The sequence below is a fragment of the Canariomyces notabilis genome, assembly GCF_033297395.1.
Source record: "Canariomyces notabilis strain CBS 508.74 unplaced genomic scaffold N656scaffold_3, whole genome shotgun sequence".
NCBI lineage: Eukaryota > Fungi > Ascomycota > Sordariomycetes > Sordariales > Chaetomiaceae > Canariomyces > Canariomyces notabilis.
The window spans coordinates 609,205-634,651 of record NW_027041825.1 but is presented as its reverse complement, the minus strand read 5'-3'; the positions used below and the strand labels follow the sequence as shown (position 1 = coordinate 634,651).

The 25,447-nt window shown below is 53.8% G+C and overlaps 9 protein-coding genes across 9 annotated transcripts; 4 read left to right on the top strand and 5 right to left on the bottom strand.

The window, feature by feature from the left end:
* Window positions 1–56: 56 nt before the first annotated feature.
* On the top strand, window positions 57–919 carry N656DRAFT_775576 (uncharacterized protein; the record flags this gene model as incomplete). Its single annotated transcript, XM_064814465.1, has 3 exons — window positions 57–256; window positions 328–391; window positions 451–919. Coding segments are annotated over exons 1-3 (191 nt in total), but the record flags the coding sequence as incomplete, so codon positions are not given.
* Window positions 920–1,196: 277 nt separating this feature from the next.
* On the top strand, window positions 1,197–2,579 carry N656DRAFT_775574 (cytochrome c oxidase subunit IV). The gene is made up of 3 exons (XM_064814464.1): window positions 1,197–1,549; window positions 1,794–1,987; window positions 2,057–2,579. Exons 1-3 carry the CDS (start codon window positions 1,321–1,323, stop codon window positions 2,141–2,143), a joined length of 510 nt encoding a protein of 169 aa, XP_064673210.1. The 5' UTR covers window positions 1,197–1,320; the 3' UTR covers window positions 2,144–2,579.
* A 1,472-nt stretch (window positions 2,580–4,051) lies between these two features.
* N656DRAFT_702561 (DAO-domain-containing protein) lies at window positions 4,052–6,159 on the top strand (the record flags this gene model as incomplete). The annotated part of the gene is made up of 2 exons (XM_064811031.1): window positions 4,052–5,942; window positions 6,011–6,159. The coding sequence occupies 2 exons, from the start codon at window positions 4,052–4,054 to the stop codon at window positions 6,157–6,159; spliced, it is 2,040 nt and encodes a 679-aa protein (XP_064673209.1).
* A 3-nt stretch (window positions 6,160–6,162) lies between these two features.
* On the top strand, window positions 6,163–6,585 carry N656DRAFT_390402 (uncharacterized protein). The gene has a single exon (XM_064809494.1). The coding sequence runs from the start codon at window positions 6,314–6,316 to the stop codon at window positions 6,530–6,532; it is 219 nt and encodes a 72-aa protein (XP_064673208.1). The 5' UTR covers window positions 6,163–6,313; the 3' UTR covers window positions 6,533–6,585.
* Window positions 6,586–7,224: 639 nt separating this feature from the next.
* N656DRAFT_795351 (uncharacterized protein) lies at window positions 7,225–7,560 on the bottom strand (the record flags this gene model as incomplete). The annotated part of the gene is made up of 1 exon (XM_064817400.1): window positions 7,225–7,560. One exon carries the CDS (start codon window positions 7,558–7,560, stop codon window positions 7,225–7,227), a length of 336 nt encoding a protein of 111 aa, XP_064673207.1.
* Window positions 7,561–8,127: 567 nt separating this feature from the next.
* Window positions 8,128–9,078, bottom strand: N656DRAFT_795350 (regulator of G protein signaling superfamily; the record flags this gene model as incomplete). The annotated part of the gene is made up of 1 exon (XM_064817399.1): window positions 8,128–9,078. One exon carries the CDS (start codon window positions 9,076–9,078, stop codon window positions 8,128–8,130), a length of 951 nt encoding a protein of 316 aa, XP_064673206.1.
* Window positions 9,079–17,773: 8,695 nt separating this feature from the next.
* Window positions 17,774–18,349, bottom strand: N656DRAFT_390050 (uncharacterized protein). The gene has a single exon (XM_064809492.1). It carries the CDS (start codon window positions 18,259–18,261, stop codon window positions 17,875–17,877), a length of 387 nt encoding a protein of 128 aa, XP_064673205.1. The 5' UTR covers window positions 18,262–18,349; the 3' UTR covers window positions 17,774–17,874.
* An 87-nt stretch (window positions 18,350–18,436) lies between these two features.
* On the bottom strand, window positions 18,437–21,898 carry N656DRAFT_702914 (uncharacterized protein; the record flags this gene model as incomplete). The annotated part of the gene is made up of 1 exon (XM_064811063.1): window positions 18,437–21,898. The coding sequence occupies one exon, from the start codon at window positions 21,896–21,898 to the stop codon at window positions 18,437–18,439; it is 3,462 nt and encodes a 1,153-aa protein (XP_064673204.1).
* A 2,388-nt stretch (window positions 21,899–24,286) lies between these two features.
* On the bottom strand, window positions 24,287–25,430 carry N656DRAFT_787308 (mitochondrial phosphate carrier protein; the record flags this gene model as incomplete). The annotated part of the gene is made up of 3 exons (XM_064816594.1): window positions 24,287–24,671; window positions 24,728–25,147; window positions 25,270–25,430. The coding sequence occupies 3 exons, from the start codon at window positions 25,428–25,430 to the stop codon at window positions 24,287–24,289; spliced, it is 966 nt and encodes a 321-aa protein (XP_064673203.1).
* Between the last annotated feature and the right edge of the window lie 17 nt (window positions 25,431–25,447).

Below are 25,447 nucleotides of genomic sequence, written 5' to 3'. Positions count from 1 at the left end.
TCCGTATTTTACATAGTAACTACCGTTACCTACATAAGGTAATTCCCCTTTTCAAGCAAATGTTCAAGCCGTTCCCGTCGGCGAGCACCATGTGTTGAGCTTGTATCCTCACAGCAATTCTTCGCCTCCGATTAATCACCCAGCAAGTCCATCCCGTTCTCCAAGAGACCAAGGCCTATCTATCATCTATGCAATATGAGCGCCCAGTCGAAGCTCCTCACAATTGGGTTGGTTTTAGCTTTTGGCATTGGCAATGGTATGAAATGCTAAACTCTAAACTCCACGGTGCAATCGAAGCCTTGATTAACCACTGACAAATTCGAACAGCCTATTATGCATTCAATCCGAGTTTGAAGGAGCTCAAGGAACAAAAGGAGGGCGCAAGCAGCAGGTCAGCTTCAATGCCCTCCACGACCCCCGTCACATGCAGAGACTCATGCCAAAGGGCAGCAAACCACTCTCTAGTCAACAGCCCTTCAGACCACAACCACCACCTGGCCAGCAACAAGAGTCTAGATGAGAGCAGCAAGTCCTGGCATTCCCATTTGATAGCCTCGTTGCTTGAGCGTGTGGTTGCACCTATAAGTAAAGCGGCAGTTTGGGCCTTGCGTAATGCCATACAGAAGAGAAGCGTGAACTAAGTTACTGCTAAGTTATCAGTTGTATTGTACATATATGTATTTGTTCTCATATACCTAAGGTAATGCAGTGCTATAGGACAACAACCGCTCCTATCTTCTTGTTTGTGGGTTAACGACAGGAGAAGCGCGAACCTGGGACTCACTGTTTCTGACTCTCTGTTCAAAGGTCTTAAGTTAATAGGGCTTCGACATGTTAACACTCCTACACAGCGGTGATGTGAATTGCACCGTATCATTGCTTCTTGTTATTGTCTAACCCGAACGCTATAGATTCCCGAAATGTTGACAATAGGGAGAATGGAGCGGTGTATCGTATTGTACCTGTGAAATGTGAAACAAACTTGAAGTGCTTGGACTGTTACGGATACTTACATCATCACGGTGGCGGGGCCCACCCCTTGATTCAGCACAGCGGTTAACGCTGTAACTTACGTTACCCAAGAAGGCGGAAAAGCCCGGACCAGGCGCTCCCAATCAGACCACTTCCAATTCCGAGCTGAGAGCCATCTGCCCAAAAAAAAGCTCGTCTGTGCATGACTGAACACCTCGCACAACACTACGTCGACGAAGGAGCTTGAGGCTGCCAGCCGCGCCGGTAACTCATTCAGACCCATCTCCCCTCACCGCACATTTCCTTCGAAACCGATCATAACCTACAAACCCCGAATTCCCCTTCGTCATGTCGGCCGTCGTCCGCAATGCGCTTGTGCGCGCCTCCCGACCGTCGGCAACGGCCGCACTTGGCTACCGCGCCGCTTCGACGCACGCCATCTCGAACCCAACGCTAGCCAATATCGAGAAGAGGTGGGAGGGGATGCCAATGCAAGAGCAAGCTGAGCTCTGGATGGCGCTGCGCGACCGGATGAAGGGGAGCTGGAAGGAGCTTACCATTCAGGAGAAGAAGGCCGGTAAGTTGTGGATGCCAAGACTTTCCACGACCATCGATCCATTGCCGGGTATACACATCCATCATGTCATTCAGAGCTTCGTGAAGCTCAACCAAGTGTTATTGGATTGACTCAATTGGCCTTGCTGAAGTCAATTGATGGATGGGGAGCTGAAGGAGCTCTCTGTATACCGACGTCATGCCCCCCGCCGCTCGCATAGCCTAGCTATCACCAGCGGAAAGCTAACCTGACGCTCTCAATGCAGCCTACTGGATCGCATTTGGTCCCCATGGGCCTCGCGCCCTCCCTCCTCCGGGTGAGAACAAGACAGTCGCTCTCGGTGTCGCTGCCGGTATCGCCGTCAGCCTCGGCATCTTTGTCCTCGTCCGGTCGTTCGCTAAGCCGGCACCTCACACCATGACTAAGGAGTGGCAGGAGGCGACGAACGAGTACCTGAGGGTACGGATACTCTCCTGTTCTCCGATATCCCTTTCCTATCAATGGTGGCTAACATGCGCGCAACAACAGGCACAAAACTCGGACCCGTTGACTGGTATCTCGTCGGAAGGATACAATGGGCCCGGCCATGTCCAATCGCCACCCGCGAAGAAATAAACCAAGCCCGGTTTTCCTTTGTCAATAGATACACCTCTCAATGCAGGTACTCGCCTGTGTAACACAAACTCGGAGAGAAATGTCTCGGTGGCCGGAGTATTGGGGGGTTATAAGGGGCTGATATTGAGTGGTGTAAATAGTGTACAACGCTAACAATACGACAACTGCGGCATCGTTGCCTTACGTGCTCATTTAGGTACCTCCTGCAATGGCCATTCAGTCTCCATAGACGCTTTTCTATCACAGCGTCAGCACTGCCAAACAAAGCGAGAGCGAAGCCAACTTATCGTTGAGGCTCGACAACCACAGCGATGCATAGGCTATGAACGAGCCATTTAGTTGAGACTGGGTCGTTCGAGGACATGGGCAGGCGATGGGCCGCTAGCCCACCATTCATGCTGTGCTTTGTTTGTTAGTCCCGGATGAACAGCAGATTGGGATGATACCTAACACAAAGGCGCGCCGTGGCTGACAGCATTGCACGCTGCCCTGTACCACCCATCGGAGACAGGCAAGACATACTCTTTCGTGTCGAAATGAGTATCCGTTCTCATATCACATGGTATTGACAGACACCCACGTGTCCAAACCAAGAAGTGACAAGAAATCTCAAGGACAAATCGGACAAAAGACAATGGGATTACAAGAGAGGTAAGGTTTTACGAGGCAGAACCCGCCTGCAGCGGCATGCCCGGTTTAGACGGCTCACAGATGAGGGAATTGGGAGTGCAGAGCGATTTGCTCCAATCTTCGTGTCCACGTTCGATCCCGCTAAGAGCTTCCCAGTCTTACGCTAAAGTTGTGTGTCACAGGCAATTCAAAGGATCTCAAGTCCCCAATACTGTCAAGGTCTGCCCCTGGCCAGGTGAGACATGCCTCGCTGGAACTCTTATATCATGGAGGCAGTGAAGCTTCCGAATTGATGGCAACGCTACCAGCAATCCATTCGTTAACGCACCTGGCTTTAAAAGCCACCGCAAATCGACCAGCTGCCGTTGAGGACGGATAAAAGTGTTCTCGGCGTCTGGCTGATCTAGTGTACCTACTTATTTAAACAGCCTCGAAATTGTCAGTGAAGCTCCCGTCTCAAGGCGGCGTTGGCTGCAGCTGCCTTTGAACACCCTCTGAGCTTCAGGGGATGGCCGGCTCTCATTGGCGGAAAATCAACGGCGATGCGCTGTGGTACAGCACTGCCCGGACTCGATCACAGCGGGGCATCGTGCCCCGATTTAGCCGGGGTATTGGTCGCTGGCGGCCGGGGGATTGCGGGCGTGGGGGGTGCGGGTCCCCTTTTTTTATGCCTCCGCAAACAAAGTCAGCTTCCTCATCAGCTCCAACACACCCAGCTTCGGATGAAAAAATAACATCTCGCCATGTCTTCTACCATCACCATCTCCTTTCCCCTTCTGCAAGAATGCGAAGGAAGGGTGAATTTCTACACAGACCCGCCTAAAAATTCGAACGGGTAAAGACTTTTGCGACAAGTCGTTCTGAGCTCCCGATTCAAAGCCCGTGTCCACTGATCTGCTAGCGGGGAGTTTATTGCCGAGGCGCGGGCTTGTCGCTCCCTTCAGCGCCTTTGAAGCGACTGCCTTTGCTTTTTTTTCTATCGGCCGAAATACAAGAGCTCACGGAGCTTTCAAAGGTGCCGAGAATCTTTTTGACAGTATTCAATTCCTTTCAGATTGTAGCTGACTGTTGGGTTGTCAAGGCCTGGTTTTGGCAGCCAGAGCGTCTCTGCTCCGGTGCTCGGCTGCTCGCTCGGCGCATAGCGTAGTTCGGGTTGCGTCATTGGTGGAGCGCCCAACGTCCGGCTCGAAACTCGTCCGAGTCACGCTGATACCTTGTCGGCGCTCGGCGCCCCCGTTCATAAACAGTTAATTCTTGCTGCTCTAAATCGATTCAGCAATGTCAAGATTCACACAAGTCAGGCGCCTGTTGCCCCCGCTCGCCATCGCCGGCGCGGCAGGCGGTGCGCTCTACTACACATACCGACCGCGAGACATCCCGGGTTATGAGGGCCCTGTAGTACCCCCTCCGATCTGGGGCGCAGACGGAACCTTCAAGTTGCCTCGATTTCCCCGTGTGAAGTCTCGCCTCGAGCAGATCGCCGATCTTAAAAAAAGCAACACTGGAGACAAACAGGACGAATACGACATCCTGGTCATTGGCGCTGGCGCAACAGGGGCAGGAGTCGCGCTTGATGCCGCAACCCGGGGTCTCAAGGTCGCTGTGGTTGAGCGGGGAGACTTTAGCTGCGGGACCAGCAGTAAAAGCACCAAGCTCGTTCACGGCGGAGTGCGTTACCTTGAGAAGGCCGTTTGGAATCTGGACTACGCCCAGTATCAGCTTGTGAAGGAGGCACTGAAAGAGCGCACTTACTTCTTGCGCACCGCCCCTCACTTGAGCTCGTGGTTGCCCATCATGCTGCCGCTCGACAAGTGGTGGAAGGTACCATACTATTGGGCTGGCACCAAATTCTACGACTTCCTCGCCGGGAGCGAAGGCATCGAGAGCTCGTATTTCTTGACCAGGAGTAAGGCCCTCGATGCATTTCCTATGCTCAAGCAGGCCGGCCTCGTCGGCGCATTGGTCTACTACGACGGGGCGCACAACGATTCGAGGATGAACGTTTCGATTGCCATGACCGCGGCCTTGTACGGTGCGACAGTGGTGAACCACACGGAGGTTACGGGTCTTCTAAAGGATGAGAATGGCAAGCTGTGCGGTGCCACGGTCAAAGACAGGATACCAGAAAGAGACGGGAAGAAGGCGGACAGTTTCAACGTCAAGGCCAAATGCATCATCAACTGCACCGGTCCCTTCACCGACGGCATCAGGAAGATGGACGACCCCAACTGCAAGGAAATAGTCGCCCCCGCCTCGGGAGTGCACATCATCCTCCCTGGTTACTATAGCCCCGCCAAGATGGGCTTGATTGACCCTTCGACATCCGACGGAAGAGTCATTTTCTTCTTACCTTGGCAGGGCAACACGATCGCCGGCACAACTGATGAACCTGCAGCCATCTCCACCGACCCTCTTCCTGACGAGAAGTCGATCCAGTGGATCCTCAATGAGGTCAGCCACTACCTTTCACCCGATATCAATGTCCGCCGCGGCGACGTCCTCGCAGCCTGGTCGGGTCTGCGTCCGCTCGTCAAGGATCCCAAGGCCAAAAACACCGAGTCCCTCGTGCGGAGCCACCTGGTCGACATCTCCGAGTCCGGACTTCTGACCTGCGCGGGCGGCAAGTGGACAACCTACCGCCAAATGGCCGAAGAGTGCGTCGATGCCGCGATAAAGGCGTTCAACCTCCAGCCGCGGCCCGTCACCAACGCGCCGCGCGTGAGCGGCACCGAGGCGGTCGACGACGGCGCCAGCCTCGACGGCTCCTGCCAGACGCACCGCGTGCGCCTGATTGGCGCCCACGGCTGGAGCCGCACCCTGTTCATCCATCTCATCCAGCACTTTGGCGTCGAGACCGAGGTCGCCAAACACCTCACCGAGAGCTACGGCGACCGCGCCTGGACCGTCGCCGCCTTGTGCCGCCCCACCGACAAGCGCTTCCCCGCGCGCGGCGAGCGCATCTCGCAGCTCTATCCCTTCGTCGACGGCGAGATCAGGTACGCCGTCAGGCACGAGTACGCGCAAACAGCGGTCGACGTGCTCGCGAGAAGGACACGCCTCGCGTTCCTGAATGCCCAGGCCGCGCTGGAGGCGCTGCCGAGGGTCATTGACATCATGGCTGAGGAGCTCAGTTGGGACCGTAAGAGGCAGGATGTTGAGTGGCGGAGCGGTAAGTCTGGCCCTTCATGCAACCGATCGAGTTTCTTGGTCGTCTGGACTAAATTTTTTTACTTTTAGCTGTGTCATTCCTGGAATCGATGGGCTTGCCCCAGCCCATGCTCTCGGCCACCCGGAAACAGGTCGAGCAGGGCAAGATCGACTTGAAGTCGTCGCTCGAGTATCGCATGTATTCGAGGCACGATAAACCTGTCGAGGATGAGGCCTAGGGTGGGGATAAGGAGGCCGTAGGATCCCCCAGTCCTTGGACACGTGGTCAACCCCGGAATTTACTACTATAGTGACAGGCATACCGCAAATTAGGTGCGATGTTGGAGGCTTATTTGGCATGCAATCCAGGCGGCGTTCCTTATTTGTTGCTAGATGGGTGCATGGCTGGTTACATTGGTTGGCCTAATTGTGTCAGGCTACTGGTTATCTGAGTGTTCAGCTTGGATGATGATAGTACTACTGAGTACTAATGTTAGTAAAGGTGTTAGTATATACCTGTCCTTTTGCACCTCTAGGGCTCGAGCAGGAGGTCCGTCCCGGTTATTCAGGGGCCGAATAAATCTGTATGGTAGAGGTTTACATTGGACGTAAGACTTCGGGTGAGCGAATGTTCTTCACAGCAAAGCCCTTATCTCGCACCTCGGGCTTACGCAACAACGGTAAGACTAAGCGTGTTGAGACTGAATTCGAGTCTACCAGTGACTGAGGCACAAGTTCTTGCTCGAAGCAGTTAGGTACTGCCAATTGCTAAAGAGGTAGAATGGACATCATCGAGCATTACGATAGAATATTGCTGGGTGAGCCTCCAATGCAGTTCTTCATATTAAAGAGCAGTGAGAACGCTAGTATCACCGAGGACTCCCCACCACCTCCAGCTACCAATACCATATCAAATGTCTTTTCAATGAGCCGTCCGTGAATGCATGCTTGTTGAATATCTACACTTCCGCCAACCGGGACACCAGACCCCCTGATTAACGCCCGCTCGCTTGCTTTTTCTTCTTTTCGTAACGCCAAAGCCGAAACGTAAAACGCTCGAGAGGTGCTGATTCAAAAAGGTACAACTATTCATCATCCATACGGCGAGCACAGGGCCCAGTGAGGGCCTTGTCCGCCTCGCTAACCAAAGACCAGAAAAACCAAATCTAAAGTGGGTAACCAAAACCTGAGCGGGTATTTCCAAACCGACCTAAAATGACATCAAAGAGAATATCCGAATGAGCAAAATTAGGAGACGTGTGATGGTGGGAAATCGATCATCGAAGCCGCATTGAAAACAGTCATTACATGCCAAACCTCGACGGCTCCTTCGGCCCCAGGCTCAGGACTCGTTGAAGGAGCGTCTTCTTGGCACTCGGAGCCCTCTGATGACAACAATCCTCGCCGGGCTGGAGTCGCTTATCCAGCTCGGCTTCCCACCCGTAGGGGTCTTTTTCGCCCGCCGAGAAGAGGCGGCGCGGTGACGAGATGTCCATGTCAATAGACATGTAAGCGCTGCTGCCGTCGTCCAGATCGGAGGAGGCGGCCGGGGGTACGACCCTTCTATGGCCGGTTCTCGGCCTCGTTTCCGTCTCCGTCTCCTTGGTGAATCCGGACACATCAGCTAGGGAGAGCCGCATCGACGATAAATCCGAAGAGGACCACACTGCCTCTGGGGAGTCAATCGACGGCCGGGGAAGATTAGCGCCGGGCGGGTGCCGATACGTGGGGCTAACGGCTAAAGCTTTGGTAGCTCCGTGCTCTGTGATAGTCGTCGCTTGGGACGCCGGGCGTGCGATGATCGGCGCTGTACTAGAGTTGCTGGTCGCCGTGTTGACGGATATGCTCGTTCCTGCCGTGAGCGCCTTGATCGGCTTTAACCTGACTCTAGGGCGGGAGAACCGTCGGGCTCCCGCTGTTAAGGTTCGGTTGGGATATGGAGAGTAGACTTTTGCGGTTATGCCGACCCTGTTGGGCCCCTGGTGCGTGTGATGGCACTTCCCGCTACCCAAGCGCGTGTTTACCGTGACACTGTACACGTAACGCTGCCCAGGGTGCGGTTCCTCCCACTCGCTTGATGTGCGTGGCGTAGGTTGTGACGCCTGCGAGCTTCCCCCACAGACTCCTTCACTGTCTGTTGCTGCTGGCGAGGTATATTCAAGCGGGGTGGTCACGGGGCTCTCAGAGGTCGGCATAACCTGTAATCCCTATTGCGGGTTGCTGTTGTTCTGGCTGGGATCACTCAGGGATGAGTCGGATGCGGGCCCGGCAGATGTGGGTTGCTTGTTGCGGCCTTTCCTGCTGAGGCCAAGCTTCGCCCCCATCTTCTTCCAGCCGTTGTTGTGCGCGGTGATAGCCCGGTGAAAGCTCCCTGGAGATGTACTGAACCCTAGATCTGTGCTCGGCGGTGTTGTGGGCGGTGTCATCGGTTCGAGCCGTTCAGTCGGAGAAGCCGTGTTGGCACTGTGATCTGTGAGCCCGCCTTGACGGTCGGTGGGATCGCTGGACGAAGAGGCCGAAGAATTCCTAGCCTCGCTGGTCCAAGCAATGTTAAGCAGAGGTAAGAAACCCGGGATGGGTGATCGATTCGAGTCTTCGGAGTTTGACGACTCCCTGTAGAGTCGGAGTCGTGATCGAGCTTGCTTGGGATCGTGCGCTTCGGTCTCAGGAGCCTCATCAGGCGGTAGTGATACTGATGCTAGAAAGGGTCCTAATACCGAGTCGTTCATGAGTTCGTAAACAATCCTTGCCGCCTCATCCAACTCGGAGGGATCTGGAGGCACAACGGTAGCCGGGAGTGACAACAGACGGTCTCGAACATGCGCCGGAAGGTTCACTTCGCGAGGTCCGTATGGTAATATGTAAGCACGCATGAGTTTCTGCCAGAGGGAGCACACGTGCTCGGTACCGTCGCCCGTCCCGGCAGTCTGCCCGGCATGAAGCTCGAAGTACGCCGTTCTGTAACGTTCAGTGTCCATTGTGAACTCGAGGGTCTCAAGACAATGGTTTTGAGACAAGAAGGTCATGAAAGCGCCAAGTGTGTAAGGTGGCAATGCCGTGTTGGTCAAGATTTGTCTGAGCGACGGAGGCGACGCTCGGTCTGGGGACGCCGAGGCTGGAGGCATCAGAGCCAAGCTCGACGGCCTCGACGAAGTCATGATGGAGTCGCAATCACCAGAGAGGAGGACTGACAATGGTCCAGAAGGCTGACTCGGGAACGATGTGAAAACTGTGAGGGTCGGCGACTGTAATCGTAGCCTCGACCTTGGCATTATCGACGCGAAATCCCCGGGTCGGACACGCACAGGGGATATTTTCGGCACAATGAAGCCGCGCAGCTGCCTGAGCGGGAAACAACCAAGTCTGGGAAGTCGCAAATAACCCCGATCTTCCTTTTCCTCATCACCTCCGCCCTCGCATGATCCCAAGGGTCGTTTTTGCCAGGCTAGAAGGACTCGCAGGGCCGTGTGTCAGACCTTGTGTGAATGTCACTCAAGGCAACCTGCGACCTGCCGATGGTGGGACAGCAGGGTGCGAACAAGCCACAACAGACAAATCTCGAAGCATGTAACCAGCGGGAGCCTCCTGAAACGAACCACACGAGAAATTGCACGCAGCAGCACGACACCCTCTGGCCAGCGCTTCTGTCACCGAGACCAAGCAGATTGATTCGGGCTTCTCAAGAGCAGCACGGTTCTGAAGTAGCGCTAGCGACCTGGACAGGGCTGTGGCTGGAAAATCGCTCTGCGCCGGGCCGGCAATTGAGGACCTGTTGTTGCACCTATGAGATATCTATTGTCGATGGCGTGAATGAGTGCGTTCGAGGGGAGATGGGAAGATAAGCGCTCTTCGGTGCTTCTTGACGGTTCGCTCCGTTGGGCAACAACACAAAGGCCCCGACACAAGACCGGAGCTTTGGTCCCGGAACGGAATCAGAACCGCTGACGAAAGCCGAGAGAGACCACGCGCCACGTCGGGTTCAAAGACAGGTGACGGGTAAACAGGACTGATGCGCTTTGCTGATGGAAAGATGGTGGCGTAGGCTTGTCCTTCAAAGGGATGCGGACCCGGCTGCTTGGGATGGGCCGAAGAGGAGGAGCGGGAAGGGCGCGCGCACTGATTGTTGAGGCGCGCGGGAGGGCGAGATGAAAAGGGAAAGCCGACAAAGAATGCGTCTGCAGAAGCTAGTCTTTAACGCGGTCTTGGAAAAGGACCTATATTGCACTAGTGTAGTGCGATGGGACCGGGGGGTAAGAAGGCCAGCAAGGGATGCAAGGGATCGAGCCGAAGGAAGCGGTTTAGTGTCGACCGCATTACGCACTATTACTTAAAAACCGCCCAAGAAGCGGCACAATACACCCAGCCAAGGTGCCAATCAATGACCCAACCTAATGTTGGAAAGGCCACTTTCCATGCTGCCCAAGGTTTTTACACGCTAGCCAGTGCCCCAACTGGCTGCGTTGATAGTCTACCTTAGTGCAGTCGACCACAATGCCTGCCTATAGCTTCGATCGATCCTTACTGCATCCCATGGCGAGCATGGATCGTTCGCAGCATTGAGACTACTACGCTCCTAGGTGGCACTGTCTAGGTTAGGCCCGGGGATGATGGGTCACAGCTTCCATCTCGGGCTTTCTCAGATCTTAGCTTTGTTTTTCGCGAACTCCAAGTTGTCCGTCGCCTATGGTACAGTGCAGTACAGTGAATACATGGTATTGATGCTGCTGCCGCCTTGCAGGGAAAATATGTTGGACAAGGCGCTCTTGAGATGATTTGCGACTGACCCTCTCAGCTCTGGACATGGACATGGGATGCCACTTTGGATGCGAGAGGTGAGCAGAGGGTGGCCAAGAAGGTTGTGTGGGGCGTGTAACCTAACGTGTAGTGTGCCATGCTTCTAGAAGGCTTCTCCGAAAAAGACGACCCGGGAGCCTGCCGGGTGCCTGCCAATCTGATTCTGCCTCCGCCAATCTGGACCACCACCCGCAGGCTGGACAGTGGAAAACCTTTGCCCACGGAGCCCACCCATCCACCGAACTGACAGAAGCTTCGCCTAGGGTGTCGCTCCACCCAACACAGGAATACCTGGCAGTAGCAACCCAATCCAGCCATGAATGTGGTGTCATGAGCCCAACAGGGTCCCGGTCTCAGTTCTTTCATTCTTCCTGCTCTCTTTCCGCAATAGAACTCACTTTCTCGGTGCGATGTCGCAAATCGATCCACTAGCCATAGAAATATGGCGTGAAAATGGCATGACAGACAACTACAGATATTGGGGGCATTTGTCCTGTGCTGCGTCACCTGAACAAGCGGTCTTTTGTGCCCGCCCCACCGTCTGCTTTGTTCTTGGGTTTTTCCTTCGCTTACCTGCTCCCGTTTTACACGTAGTGTACCCGCTACCTACGTTTTAGTCTACCCGGAGTAAGGCAGTAAGGCACTGCCCTGGATGCTCTAAGTTAACGTTGATGCTTACTAGCACTGGTTGGGTGTACTGCACTATATGATAGCGTCGTGTTTCAATCCATTCTCGGGATTGCGCAAGAGCGGACAATTCCGCCGGCTCAAATTGTAGCTCGGGACAACAGATATGTATGTATACGGCAGTACCGCCGACCTGTTTTCCGTCAGATATCGGTTGACGGATGAGCGCAGTTTCACATGGCTTTCGTGCTACACTCAACGACTTTTTGCCAGGAACGCGAGCACCAAGCAAGCAGGAAACAGTCGGGCCCACCTCCCTCCACGAAATCCGCCTTCAAAGTCACCGAACCGGTCCTTGCACGAGTCGTGCTCTCCATCAGCCCTCCAGCCGAGGATAGAAGCCAAAAAATACGGAAAGCCGAAAGCGAATGCCTAGCAAATGCCTAATGCTCCAAATGTCCTGTTCTATGTTGTTGACTGTCGTACTTTTGCACCTTCTTTACGGCATATGACGGAATACATAGTGCACGTGCATGGAAGTCTACCCATCTACAGATGATAATTTGCAGGAGAAGTTCGGCATCAAGTACTACACTTAACTCCTCGACCCTGATAACTACCAGGTACGGATCCATACGTACCTAGCGTTACCTGCCGCGCTAGTTTGGTTTGATGTGTTCTCCAACGCGCCGTTATGCAGTCCAGGTGTAGCCAGGGCGGTATCGCCTTGTTGCTTACAATATTTATTGCACAGAAAAGGGAAACAGGTCGTGACACAAGTTTGGATCCGTTGCACAATTCGACACGAACACCGCGAAGTCAAACTTCGGGCACCTTGAGCATTCTGCTCATTGACGATGTCCGATAAGGATAACTTCGACGGTTGTGGGGCCAATTGATTGACTCTTCACTTGATACAGTACCGTATCGCATTCTCTGCTCTGATCGTCGGGTAGAACGCCACAGCGACCATATGCAGGCTCGGCAGGGTCCTTGAAAACGGGAGGCTGGTTCCCACACAAAGAAGCGTTGAGTCTGTTTTGGGCGACTCTTGCGACCTGATGAAAGGCTGCCTTTTTGCCTTCCTATCATCGGGAGCAAGACGTCAGTTACAGTAGATACCCGGTAAGGCGGCTCTGTCCAAGTTTTTGGGGCCCTGGCAGAGCTTACCGTCAGGGCGGGGTTGCCGTTGCCCAATTTGCGTCATGTGGCGCGACAAAGACACGGATCCAGAACAAAGTGACACCTCAGATGAATCCGATCTCTACCGGTGTTGTATAGTAATCATCAGTCCAGAGGCTCGAGATAGGGGAAGCTCCCTTTGATGATGATAAGAGTGACTGAACACTTTGCAACACGTGCACCGTAGTGTCGACAAAATGTATTGACTGGGACGAGCCAAAGCTAGTCAAAGCATAACCTTATCTTTCCGAAGCGAATGTGCAAGCACATGGAAAAACAAAAATGACGCCGTACAATGTCAGTCAGGCAGTTGTCGTTCTCAGAAAGCATGCCACAGCGATGATCTCCGTCCAGCGGAACACCCGCCTTCCAAGAGTTGCACAGATAGGCTCTGGGTGGGCTTTGGGCTTGGGCAGTAGCCGAGTCGGTATTTGTCGGCGCGACTCAGATCTGGCTTGCCGTTCTGTGTCAGAGGTCCCGCCAGCAAGGGAGTGCGATCGCACAGCATCTAATGATCATGGTAGGTATAGTATCCATGGCCACGTTTTGATCTCCATCTGCCAAAGAACATCCCTTCGCCGCAGATATCATCTGACTACGGTCGACTGGTATAGTAATGTCCGCTTGGTACCAAGATCTAAGAACCTTGAAGCAGCAGCCCGTTGTGGATTGTGGCGAATTCTCAGACAAGGCATGAATGTCTGTACGGTACACATGTACGGAGTAGTGTATGTCCGTACACCTTCCAGCTGGAGGTTGGGGACTGGTTGAGGTCACACAAAACGCCCCGTACATACAAGAAAAAGGCGTTCAGGGGGAGAAAAAGGTAAAAAGAAAGAGGCAAGAGAAGAGAAGAAAGCGTGATAAGAAGCCAAAATGGTTATCACGCAAGTACCCTAGGTAGGTTTGTGCTGAGGTCATAAGTCAGTGTAAGTCAGTGTAGTCACTCTGACCTGGCGGGTGTACGAGTTTCCATCCCAAAGGGGCAATCTGGAAGAACTACACTAGAACCCGCACAGAAGCCTTCTAGAAAGGGTTCGCCAGGCTCGGGCACGGGCACGGCGGCAGGGGAGATGGGCGGGAAGAGCTGCAGGGTTGTTGTGCCGTCCTGCTGCTGCTGCAGCCGGCTCCGTTTGGTCAGGCGTTTGGTTGCGTTTTGAGAGAAGGTTGGTTTATACGGAGTACAAAGCTACTGTAATCCTGTAACGTATTGTAACGGAGATGGCCGCGCCCAATATCGGACATGGGAAGAGACGGGTTCCATGTGACCCACACCTGAACCTGAATATTACACGCAACCCGTAACGTTGTGCTTGCTCATACATACAGTACCACCCACACCTTCCCAGGCGTTGTGACCCCATTAACGCCACCTCTAGGTGAGCTGCAGAGATCTGAGTGCACTTGCATTTCATCCATGACGCCATGTTCCTCTTTCCGATGCCAGCGTAAAAGTCTGCAGGTGGTGTAGTTTTCATCCAACTATCCGAACGTCAACTGCCAAACTTGGAGTGCTTCGGTCGACTGGAGATTCCCGAATCCTTAGCTCACGATCTTCGAACACACAATGCTACCTTCTTACCAATCACCGACGGGAATATTTATCCACTTCTCGCATCCATGATCCCAAAGCCAACCAGTCAGGTTAAACCGGCGAGCTTGGCTCTGCAGCCTTTTCCGTTTCTGCCCCCAGCATTCGTTGACTTCACTTTTGGCAAACTGAGCGGTCTTCGCTAATCGCCACGCCCAGGGCTTCTCGGTTCAAGCCGACAGTTAAGTATCTATTCATGGAAATGCGTGAGCTCCCACCCTTTCTGTTCAGAGTCTCGGGTTGTTGATGAATCAAGTGCGGTCTCTAGTTTCCAAGATTTTACCTTTCAGCTTTGCCACATTCTTAAGTCTCGACACACGTGGCCTCAGGACCTCGTGGCTGACAGCATGGTGTCCGGGTGTTCAATATTGCCTTGCATGGCGATCCGCTCCTGAGGTGGGATTCATGCGGGTCGACCAGCCAAACGGTTTCTTTCGCGGTCCATGATGGTTGGCTCACACGTGTAGTGCAGTGTAGCACCCAGCTGGGTCTCTACATTGTAGCTCTGGGCTGTTCTCGGGACTCCGACGCGGTTATTCAAGGCTTCTGCAGCGCGGTCTCCAGTATGCCAACTACTCCCAGTTACGTTTCCCCCGATGGCTTTTTCTGAAGCCGACGGTGAGCAAAGCACTTACGTACTGTGGCGGAATCTCTCCCTTTCAGAAACTCGGGCAGACCGCCGGGCTAAACAGTCGATTCTGGTTTCACAGGGTGAATTTTTGCACGATATGCTGGTTCGGATCAAGATATGAACGAAGCTCCTCTGCGGAAGAAACTCTGCCTTCGTCACACTGAATGAGATGAGGCTCGATCAGGACGATTTCTGTTTGAGATCCATTCGCTGGACCTTCACAATCATTCCCTAGCTTCCAGAACAGGCAGAGCAGAAGCAGAATAAGAGCCTTGCCCGTGCCCGCCCAGACCTCGCCAAACTTTGGGTGGAACCACCGCCTGTCCTCCTCGGGTTTGCTCCGAATCCCGTCGCAGATTGATAGAATGCCGGTGTCAGGCCTTTTGCTATCGAGGTCCAAAACGCCACACCTCCACTCTTCCCGATCTGGACAAGTACCCACCTTTCCACTGTTATGCTCCCACCTGCACACACTCCACGCGACACACACGCAAGAAACTGGGCTAGGGATTAGGGTTAGTGGTTAGGATCAGGGTTAGTGGTTAGGGCCTCGAGTTAGAGTGAATATATGGATGAAAACGCTGCGAAATGCATTTGTTTTGAATGATTTTGAGCGTGGTTTTGAAGTTGAGAATTGCAATTTGCACTAACAATTGTGGGGAGAGAGTGTACAATTTCCGAGTCCTCCTATGGGGACTGTAATTTCCGGGGAAATTTCTGGACCTACATAGCAATAACCGGTGTCAGATGCCACGCCGGATGACTGTTCCATACCCGCGCTCTGACTTTGTGTTTCTTACCCCTACAGAGCAATACAAACAAAAGCATGCCATCACCTCCGCGACCCCCGGCGATCATGTACTTGTACCCGTTGGCTGGCTCTTCGTCATCCCCGAGGCCGCTCAAAGGAGGCTTACGAAGAGCCAGCCAACGGTATTCACTTTCGAGCCGGCCTTGAAGAAAAGGCAGAATCGGTCCTAAGTAGACTGGGCACGTCGCAGCGGTTCGGTCAGCGAAGAGCAAAGCCACTCGGTTGACAGGTTCAGTATGAGAAGGCTCTTGTACTAGGCTGGATTCCGGAGGTTTCAATCTACCCAGGCCAGAGTCTCTGGTGTTCTTGATTAAACAATTCCCTGGCCAGTTCAGAATTCCCCAAGGCATTCTGCGTGTCTCTTCGAGGGTTATTCCCCCAATGGGAATGAGCAGTATCTCAGCCAGCGCCAGCCACCTCTCCGACCTCACCCATTGTTGTTTTGATACGCATCTCTCTCCCTCGTGTGGTAGTAGGCACCATTCCAAGAAACTACAGACCGCCAGGCGTGCTTTGGGCCACCCGACTGGATCAATATGCTGGACGAGTATGGGGAGGGTATCTTTCTGTGGCATCGAACCTCGCCAGATTACGCCATGGAATCTGGAGAGCCGGACAGGCCAATCCACTTGCAGAATACGCCCGGATCGGCAGCAGCCGCACTAAGATATCCGTGGGATCTTCGGGGTCTTCTGAGGTAGTAGACTCGTAGATCATTCTCGTCGAGACAAGAACGGTTGCCGTCTATGCCGCTGCCGCTGCCGCGTCAGCAAAGCGACTATCTCCCTCAACAGCTCCTCGAAGGGCGCAGAGGGGACATATGCCGTTTTCCAGAGCACACCGTAGCATCGCAGTATACTACCATTCATCGTGCAGCACAATTACAACCCTTGTCCGTCCAAGTCACATATGCCGAGTAACACAGAGAATCGTCGAATACCTTTCGCACCCTTTTCTACCCGGAAATGCGTAGTTAAGCCTACCCGTTCTACCCTCTTCTCCCTAAGTACAAGCAGCATCTTCCACGCCATGTCTGCACACCCCCTATCCTCACCCTCTCTGGAGCTCATGAGAGGGAGCAAGTCGTAGCGATGCCGGGCGATCCGTTATGCTCAAGGCATACCTGGCCACTTCCGCGTACGTTGTACTGTACAACCACACAACCTGCTGGTAACTGGGCGCCTGTAATGTAGGTGGCGGCCCGATGGAGGTGATAGGAAGTAAGAGTGATGACAGCGTTGCTTGTCTCCTGTCTGCTGCGATCAAGGTAGACAGACTACTGAAGTGAACAAGCAGCGGAGCTGGTGCAAGGCCGTGCTATCCGTTTGGTAGTTAGCGGTACTTGATACATGGATCAAGAGTTGCGAGGCATGCTTGAGACGTCCACCTTCGTTGAAATAGCAACATGAAAAGATGAACAAAAGTAAAGAGCCGAGGGGCTCCCCGCAACGGGTTTCCCCTCTCTCCTGACCGGCCTCATCTTTGCTGTAGCAGTGTCTTCTAACTACTGAACAGCAGGAATGGCTGACGACAGTATTGATGCCTGGAGGGCTGCGCCTGGAGAGAAAAGGCAGGCGAAATTTCCAGGGCAAGACGCTCACCCAAACACGTTCCCTCAGGCCCAGCGTCCCCTTGGTGGTTTAACTGAGGTGGGTGATGGCCAGACCGTCAGTTCGCCACCCTTGTTCACTGCTTGCTATCCAGCACTCAGGAGTCAAATAGATCCTTAACGTTGATACTGTGGCGGCATCTTCAGGAAAGAGACGGGATAATGAGACGGTAATACACCTTCTCGTCCGTGATCCCACAACTTTGAAGTCGTCCAAGGAAGACACCAAGAGAACGCCGGAGCCTACGTAACTCGATTTAAAAGACTCGACGTAGCTGAGGCGATTTCCCACGCAATCGAGGCAAGCGCTTACATCCAAGCAAGCACGTCCTGATGCCTGAAGGATCCGGTAGGGCGGCGACGGATACAAAAGCGGCAGGATCTAAGCAGGCAGCTGTCCATCCGACTTTGCCCGCTTCACTCTAGCGTCCCACGGTGAGAACAGGACTTGACACGCGGGAGCAAGGCAGTACGATAGTTCAGACGCCCATTCCTCGAGGCACGAAGGGTACACGCGAAACAATTAGGCACCCGTTTACAGATGCATTCAGCCACACCACCAAGTCGACGTCAACAACGGATCCGGATTTCGCCAGGAATCACATTCACATTTCAGATGTCAACCAGTGGGATGAAGAAGATAAAGCCAACAATTCGATTTCGCCTTGGGGTATCAGCCAGCCCAATCCCGAGCAAGAGCACCAAACCACTAAGCCAAGAACTCCATCCACCGTCCAAAAAAGCAAGCCGTCTTTTCTTCCCGAACGTAAATCAACAGTACTGTCCGCCCAGAGACACGCAGTGACAACCACTCCCATGTGCTGCGTAACATCTCAAACCATAGACGAATACCATCCCGCCATCCACCCCAGAAACACCGCAGCTCATTCAGAGCAAGTAAAACGGGAAAACTCCCACCCAAAAAAAAAAAGAGCTGATTAGAATTACAGGAACGAAACAAGAATACCCCAACACCAGTCCCGTATCGGAATTTTGTACCCTCTCTTTCAAACGCCGCCCAACCCCATTTTGATATGCAATCCCCATGTGACAGTATGATTGCGCTGAATGTAGACTCCGAGGACAGATTTCTCATGATCTTGAACTCAGGTCAAAATGTATGTAGTTATTTTTCGTGGAGAATCGGCTGCTGGTATCGCCGTTCTCATACTCTCGAGTCCGAGTCGAGTGCAAATGTGTGTGGTTAAGGTCGCGGTGAGGCGACCGCTCGGATCGGCCTTTGTGCCCATGTGCATGATGGCGGGCATCCATCAGAGCCCGTCCAGGCTGAACTCCCCCTTGAATCCTTCGTTCAGCAACACAGCCGCTATCCTCCTCCTTTGCAACAGCAGCTGGTTCTCCGTGTAGCTTTGCGTCGGATTCAGTCCAAGCGCAATGCACATGGCATTCGTGATTGTGAAGACGCCGCAGTCCCAGCCGTTCGTCTGCCGCGGGGCCTCAAAATCCAGAGCGCTCCACTCGCTCTCAACAAACTGGTCCTCTAGTATGAAGCGAACCAGCTCAAGGAGCTTGGCCTTGACATCATCGTGGCCACGGCCCGCTCTCAGTGAGTCGAGGTGGGCGACCTGGCGCTTCTGAGGACGTATCACTGCGAGTGTCCAATGGGCATTGTCGCAGATCGGGATCAAGATTGACTCAAGATCGAAAAAGTTCGCCTTGCGCACGCTAGCCCTGCGCAAAAGACGGCCACAGCCGCTGGGGCCGTGAGATAGGAGACGAGGCCAGAAGTAAGAGGTGAGGGCGGCGCATTTCGGTTCCTGGTTGCTCGCGCCCTTGGCGTTGTTGACATAATCGGATATATATAGGATTGAACCGATGATAACATTGTCATTGAGCCATGCTGTCGGTGGCAGAAGCTTCTCCTCAAAGTCACGCCGGGTAAGCGGCTGGCCCTCTAGGGTTTTGACCAGCTCGGTGGATGGGTTCGCGTTGGCAGCATTGCGCACTTTGGAATCCCACTCATCTGAAATGCGGGTTATCAAGGAGCGGTTCGGGCGTCGTAGTCCGGTAAGAACGGCCAGCTCATCGGCCTCCTTTCGCCTGCGAGCTTCTTCTTCCTTACGACGCTCCTCCTGCTTCCTGCGCTCCTCCTCCTCAATCTCTCGCTGGCGCTTCTCCTCGACTTGCCGCCGCAGGCCAGCCTCAAACTCGTCGCGAATCTGGCGATAAATCTCAACCTGATCAATCCTTTCTCGCGAGAGTAACAATCCCTCTTGATCCGTGGCAAAGAATTCCTCTAGGGAAGCATACACGGGCTCCGTCTTCCTCTTGGGTTTGGGTTCCGGCGGCCTCGTGAGGAACGGATTTTTGGCCCCAAAAGGTGAGGGGGGTGGACTGTCAGTGTCCGAGCTCTCTGGGGTGCGATCTCTTCGCCTGCGTTGCGTCGAATCAGACGGCAACGGTGGGAGCGGTATGCGCACTGCTATTGGGCTAGGCTTAAACCGCAGCTTCTTTCGCTCTTCTTTTTCTTCCTCGCGCTCCACCATATCGGTCTGAAGATCCTCGAGAAAGCTGCCATACTTTCTGGCATGGTATGCCAATCCCATCTCCCTCTCGTCCCTTCTGACAATCTCGGGGTTCAGCTGGTCCTCAATGGTTGGTCTCGAAACTGTTTGCGCAGCCTCGAACAGCCTCTTCGAATGCTCATCGCCCAGGACCTCTGCAAGGAGCTTCGTACATCTGAGACGCTCGGCCTCGTAAGGGGTCATGACCCTGGCGGGTATATGTGACGGGGCAGTAAAGTTGGATACAGGACTGTGAAAAGCGATCTTCCGCTTCTTCTGGGGTGTCGGAACATATTTTGGTGAAGCCGGAGCATCCACCCACTCTCTTGACGGCTTCAAGATGCCTTTCGGCTTGGATACCAACCGGTAATCTCCGGGTTGGTCTTCGGACTCGTCTTTGTCAGACGGTTCTGGTGAGGGATATCTGAAATCATATAAGGGTTGGATGTTGAGTTCATCCGCAGATAACTCCTCCAAGATGGACTTCTTGTCCTCGGGAAAGAAGCCCGGCATTCCCTCGATCGGATTGAGCTTCAATTCGACAAAGCTGGGTACCATCTCTTTCTTGTGGATGGCATTAGCATCCACAATCATCTTGCAAATGGCCTCCAGCAGCACAGGTTCCATGGCGCATACGCTCTTGAGCGATTGAATGAAGCATAAAAACTCGCCAACCGTTTTGGCGCCCTGCCTGAACTCAACACCGCCCAACTCCAAGCGGCGCGGAAGCGTCTTATGCTTTTCCTTGAGTTCGTGAAATAATGCGGGGTCGTAGACCACCCGCATGAAGTCGATTGACATATTGAGACACTTCGAATACGACTTCAAGGCTTTGACCAACTTATCGGCCTTTGCACGGTCGGATTCGCCGGGCATCATGGGTCCGTATTCCTGCTCCTGGTACTTGTGGATCGCGATGCTGGTGCCGAGATCTTGGCCGGGTTGGATTTGCAGCTGTATAGCAGCAACGGAAGCGCCGCCAATAAGGTTGCCCGTCTCGATTGACTTAAGCTGGTTTGCAAATTCCTGAGCGATGCACTGGATTTGCTCCAAACCAATGCGCTTGGTGGGATTATCGGTCCACATGAGGTTCTCAAACCCGTCGTCATCACTGGCCTGGTCGGAGGGTGAATCTTTGGTCGGAGGCCCACGCGCCTGGCGCTTGACCCTCTTAACAATAATGGTGCCATTCTGGGCATCTTGGCGACGAGTGTCGATTGTTTCGTAGGCATCTCCGCGCAATTGTTGGCGGATTTTGCCGAGGATGCTTAAAGCAGAACCGCCCATCGTAGCGACAGCACGGCTGACGATGTCGCGCGCTTGCGCCCACATGGACTGAGCGAGTGGTGACTCCTCTTCGTTTACGACTGGTTCGGCGAGCCCGGGCAGAACTCGTTCGACGCTCTCGGCGCTATCTGTGCCCTGATTTTGGGCGATTAAATCAATTTCGGAATCCTCCGCCGGGCGCTTTCCGTTGGCGTTGACCGAAGTGTTGTCGTTGATCAAATTCTTGTAGGCAGCGGGATACTCCAAATTGCCACAGATACAGTGCCAACGAAGGTCGTCCTTTTTCTGGATGACGCGCAGCGTCTTTGGGCCGAAGCCTTCAACGTAGAAGCGCAGGTGACCGGATCCTGCTTCCGCCTCCTCTCGGGAGTTGTAGATCATCGGCAGGCCGCACCAACAACTTCTCATATGATGGTCGTTGCGGATCGCCTGGTACAGCTCTCGCGCAAACTTCTCGTCGCCCTCTTTGTCTCGGCGTTGCCGAAAGCGACGAGTCTCACAACCCGGAGACTTCGGTGTGGGAGGCGGGGGGGGAGTTCTCTCAATGTACCTGTTACGGTACCGAATTTGGAGCCGGACCGGAGTCCAAGGAGGAGAGTTGGTGGTGGCGTGGTTGGCGGCGGGGCGGGCGGCCGGGAGAAGGGCAATTGGAGGGGGGAAAACTTGCGGCCGAGTGGCTGCGGGAGGGGCGACCGACGTGGGCGTGCCAGCGTGGGGTTCCTCCTCCTGTATCGGCTGGAGGGCTGGAGCTTGCGCGGGCTGGGAAGATTGGCCCAGGAATTGCGCATTGGTGGTCGGGGTAGGTGAGCCGCTGATGCGGCGACGCTTGCTGATTCCAGCGGGTTTGCTGGATGGCTCAGGGCTCTGGCGGAGCCCGCGGCTATTGCGCGTAGTGCGCGGAGTGGAAACTTGGTTGGGCATTGCTGTCAGCGGTGCCTTCTTGCGATTGTAGAAGAGAGTTTTGAAAAGATCTTTTGGAAGGCGTTGGTGATGGAATTTGTGCGGTCGTAACGGCCTTGCCTTCGTGAAGTTGGGAAAGGAAAGATCGAGGGAACCGCAAGTGAAGAGCAGAATTAAACACAACAGAAGGAAGAGGAGGAAGGTGGGAAGGTGCGAGGGCATGAGGTCCGGTGCCGCCAAAGATTCTTGTAAGGAAGGAGCGAAGCCGCCGTCGACCGCCATGTTCACCCAGCGACTGGCAACTTGACCACAAGCGGCAGATGCGGTTTCTAACAATGGCAATTGCACGCTGCAAAAAGGGCACAAAGCAGCAGGGCACGAGTACAAAGGGCAGATTGTTTGATTCCACACCGTCGCTCTCAACGACAGAACTAAGAAAAATAAGGAAAACAAAGTGTCGAAAGGGTCTTTACCCGATAGACCAGAGGGACAAAAGCACCTCAGGTCTCCCTCCCACGTTCAGCTCCAAACAGCAGCTTTCCCATCTATATGGAAGTTGGAAGAGTGTTCAGGGCTCGGGGGATAACCTTCGATGGCAGGACAAAATCGAGCCTGTCAAGACGCGTTCGATCGGTCGGCGGGTCAGCGGGTTAGTGGAGCCACAGACTAGGCATCGCAATCGCATCGTTCGTTATCGGGGCTACAGACACAGGGGTTCAAGGCGGTGTAGGTGATCGATGTCTTTTCACGTCTTCACAGCTGCATCTAAACTCGTGCTGGACGGCGCGACCGGTTGAAGGGACAAACGATGATGCGCCCGGCGATCTCGAAGGACATTGACGTGGTGTTGAGGCTCTGCGCATTTTGCTGAGAGCTTGGAGCTGGATCAATCCAACGTTGCGACGGTCCATTGCCGCTCGCTTATTTTGCCGAGTCGGGCAAGATAAGTTTATCTTGACGCCGCTGGTCGGGACGTCATGTGCCAAGCCAATGTGTCCTTGCTCCTTGGGCATCACGAAAGCAGTAAAAGCACAACAGTACTCGGAACGTACTGAACGCGAGACATAACAGTCGTACCTCCATATGCTTAGCCCAAGACCACTTCTTCATAGCTCAATAAGCAGTTTGACATTGTCCCAGATATGACTACCTAGGAGCTCATGCTCCATCGAATGATGAATCAATAGGAGGTTTCTTGGTTGGATGATGATCCGGTCAAGAGCGACGGCATCCCCGTGAGATGGATCGAATCCAGAGAAGCTGTTTGAGACAACATCACTCTGCGAATGAGTGAAGATGACACTTGGGTTTGCGTGGTTTTGCACCTATGTATTCACTTACAATCGTTTGTCTAGTAACGGTTTGCTTTCTTCCACCTACAGGACTTTGGTCTTGGTTCCATCATCTATTAGTACTGTAGACCATGTCCTAGAATGAATCACCAGGGGATTTTGCAAGATGCTTCATTGGCCTAGACAAAACACTATAAACAAGTGTGTACGTGGTTGCCGGCTAGCACTTCTTTATATTCAACGACGTGAAATGATGTTGGCTCTTACAACAGCTGCGGGCAACATCTTGACCTGCGTTAAGCTACCTGTGTAGTCAAGTTTGGAACCAAAGCCAGAGATGCGCCAGTACCTAATGTACTTCCACTCTCGTACTGGCGGTGGAGAAGCACAATGTAAAATTAGACATTGGAGAGTCAAAGAAAGTTACACTATTCTCATCTTCTATTGTACCCATTCTTTTCCCTTTGTCTTCGCTTCCTGTCAACATCCAGTGGAAACGAGTACCTACGTGGAATGGTGGAAGCTCTTCTATCATTTCTAAACTTAGACTCAACTAGCTGACACTTGGGTCTGGTCATTGGATACTTTGCCCGCCCAACCTCTCCTGCCGACGAATGTGCAGTGCAAGCTCAGGTCCACAAAACAAAGCTCCTTTCTCTCATTGAAATCGCATCTCACCGTCCATTGGAAAACAAATCATATGTACCATACCATACAAGTCATCAAGGGTAACTCATATGATGAACTGGAACTAATATACAGCCGCCTCCTGGCAGATTGCGCTTTCGTCTAAGCGCTCTATGCTCTAGCTGAAGCATCTTGCCGATAAACAGAACCAGATCCCGCCGTAGAGTACGCAACATAGGAAAATAATCATTCCAAGCAGCAGCCATTTAACCTGCGGCCAAGTCTCGATGCTGCCCCAGATTAGAAACCCGCGCTAGACGCCACACTCTTGAATAGCCGCTTGTCGTTCTTTTTTCTCGTGGGTAGAAAGGGAAAGGTTGTCGGGTGTGACGTCCCGTAACGGCCGCGTCCTATCCACCATTACACCTACACCATCGCCTCTCCTCATCTGCACCTTCTCACAGCACCAGTCGCACCATCTTTTAAGCTCTTATTTGCCAATCTCCACACCACCCGTCGCGCCGAGCATGCGCTTCACGTCGCCATAAATGGCAAACTGGAAGGCAGTAAGAGTGCCGACCATGAAAAGACGGGCACCGATACCGGTGTAGGAACCCTTGAAGCCGAGCTCCTTGGCGATCTTGATCAGACGGGTGGTGGTGCCCTCACCAGGGAGGCCCTTGGTCTTGTTGATCTTGCTGAGCATGGTATCGGCAGGCTGGGAGACGATGGCAGCAGCGAAACCAGCAACGAGACCGCTGCCCAGGTTGACACCGGTCTGCATGCTGTCCGACATGTTCTTCTTGGGGAAGTACCTGTAGACAGACTCGGCGACCTTCTCGTAGACGACGAACTTGGCCATGGTGTACGGGATCCTGGTGGCATGCGTGAGCGGATTGGAGGGATAAGACTAGCCTTGGGTTGAACCTACTGCTTGAAGAGAATGGGGCCGAAGCCGGCGTAGAAAGCGCCGACACCCTCCTGGCTCAGCATCTTACCGAAGCCGCTGACCAGGCCGCTGGCATAGGTGGGCTCAGAGACGAGACGGATACGGGTGGCCTCGAGGGGGCAGAGGGCGATGTCGGCGAAGAACTCGGCGGCGGCGGACGAGGCGAGGTAAACGCCGGTCCGGTACTTGGAGGCGTTCTCGTAACCGAGGTAGTTGATAGACTGCTGCTTGAAGAACTCGTAGCCGCCAAACTTGAAGGCGCCCTGCAGGAAGTAGCCGGCAAAGGTGGGGCCGACACCGGTGAGCAGCGCACCGGCGCCCTCGTTTTGGACGACCTTCTTGAAAGCGCCAAACATGCCATTGTTGTAGGTGACGGGGTCGAGTTGGATACGGGTCTTGACGCTGTATGAAGTTCGCATCGTTAGCGGCCAATGGAGTCGGGAACTCTCCTAGCGGCTGTCGACGTGCGCGGCGCGGCGCGGCGCGACATGCGACGGACGGGCCGCTCAAGAACAGGCACGTACACATCAACGGGCGTCAGGGCACCGTGGGTGACAGAGCAGCAGATGGCGCCGGCAATGGCGAATCTGGAGTAAAGCTGGACGCCGCTGAGCTGGCCGGGCGCGCTGGCGGCAGCCTTCTGGACGACAGCGTCGACCTTGGATTGTGTTGTAGAACTGGCCATTGTTGTCTGAATATGTG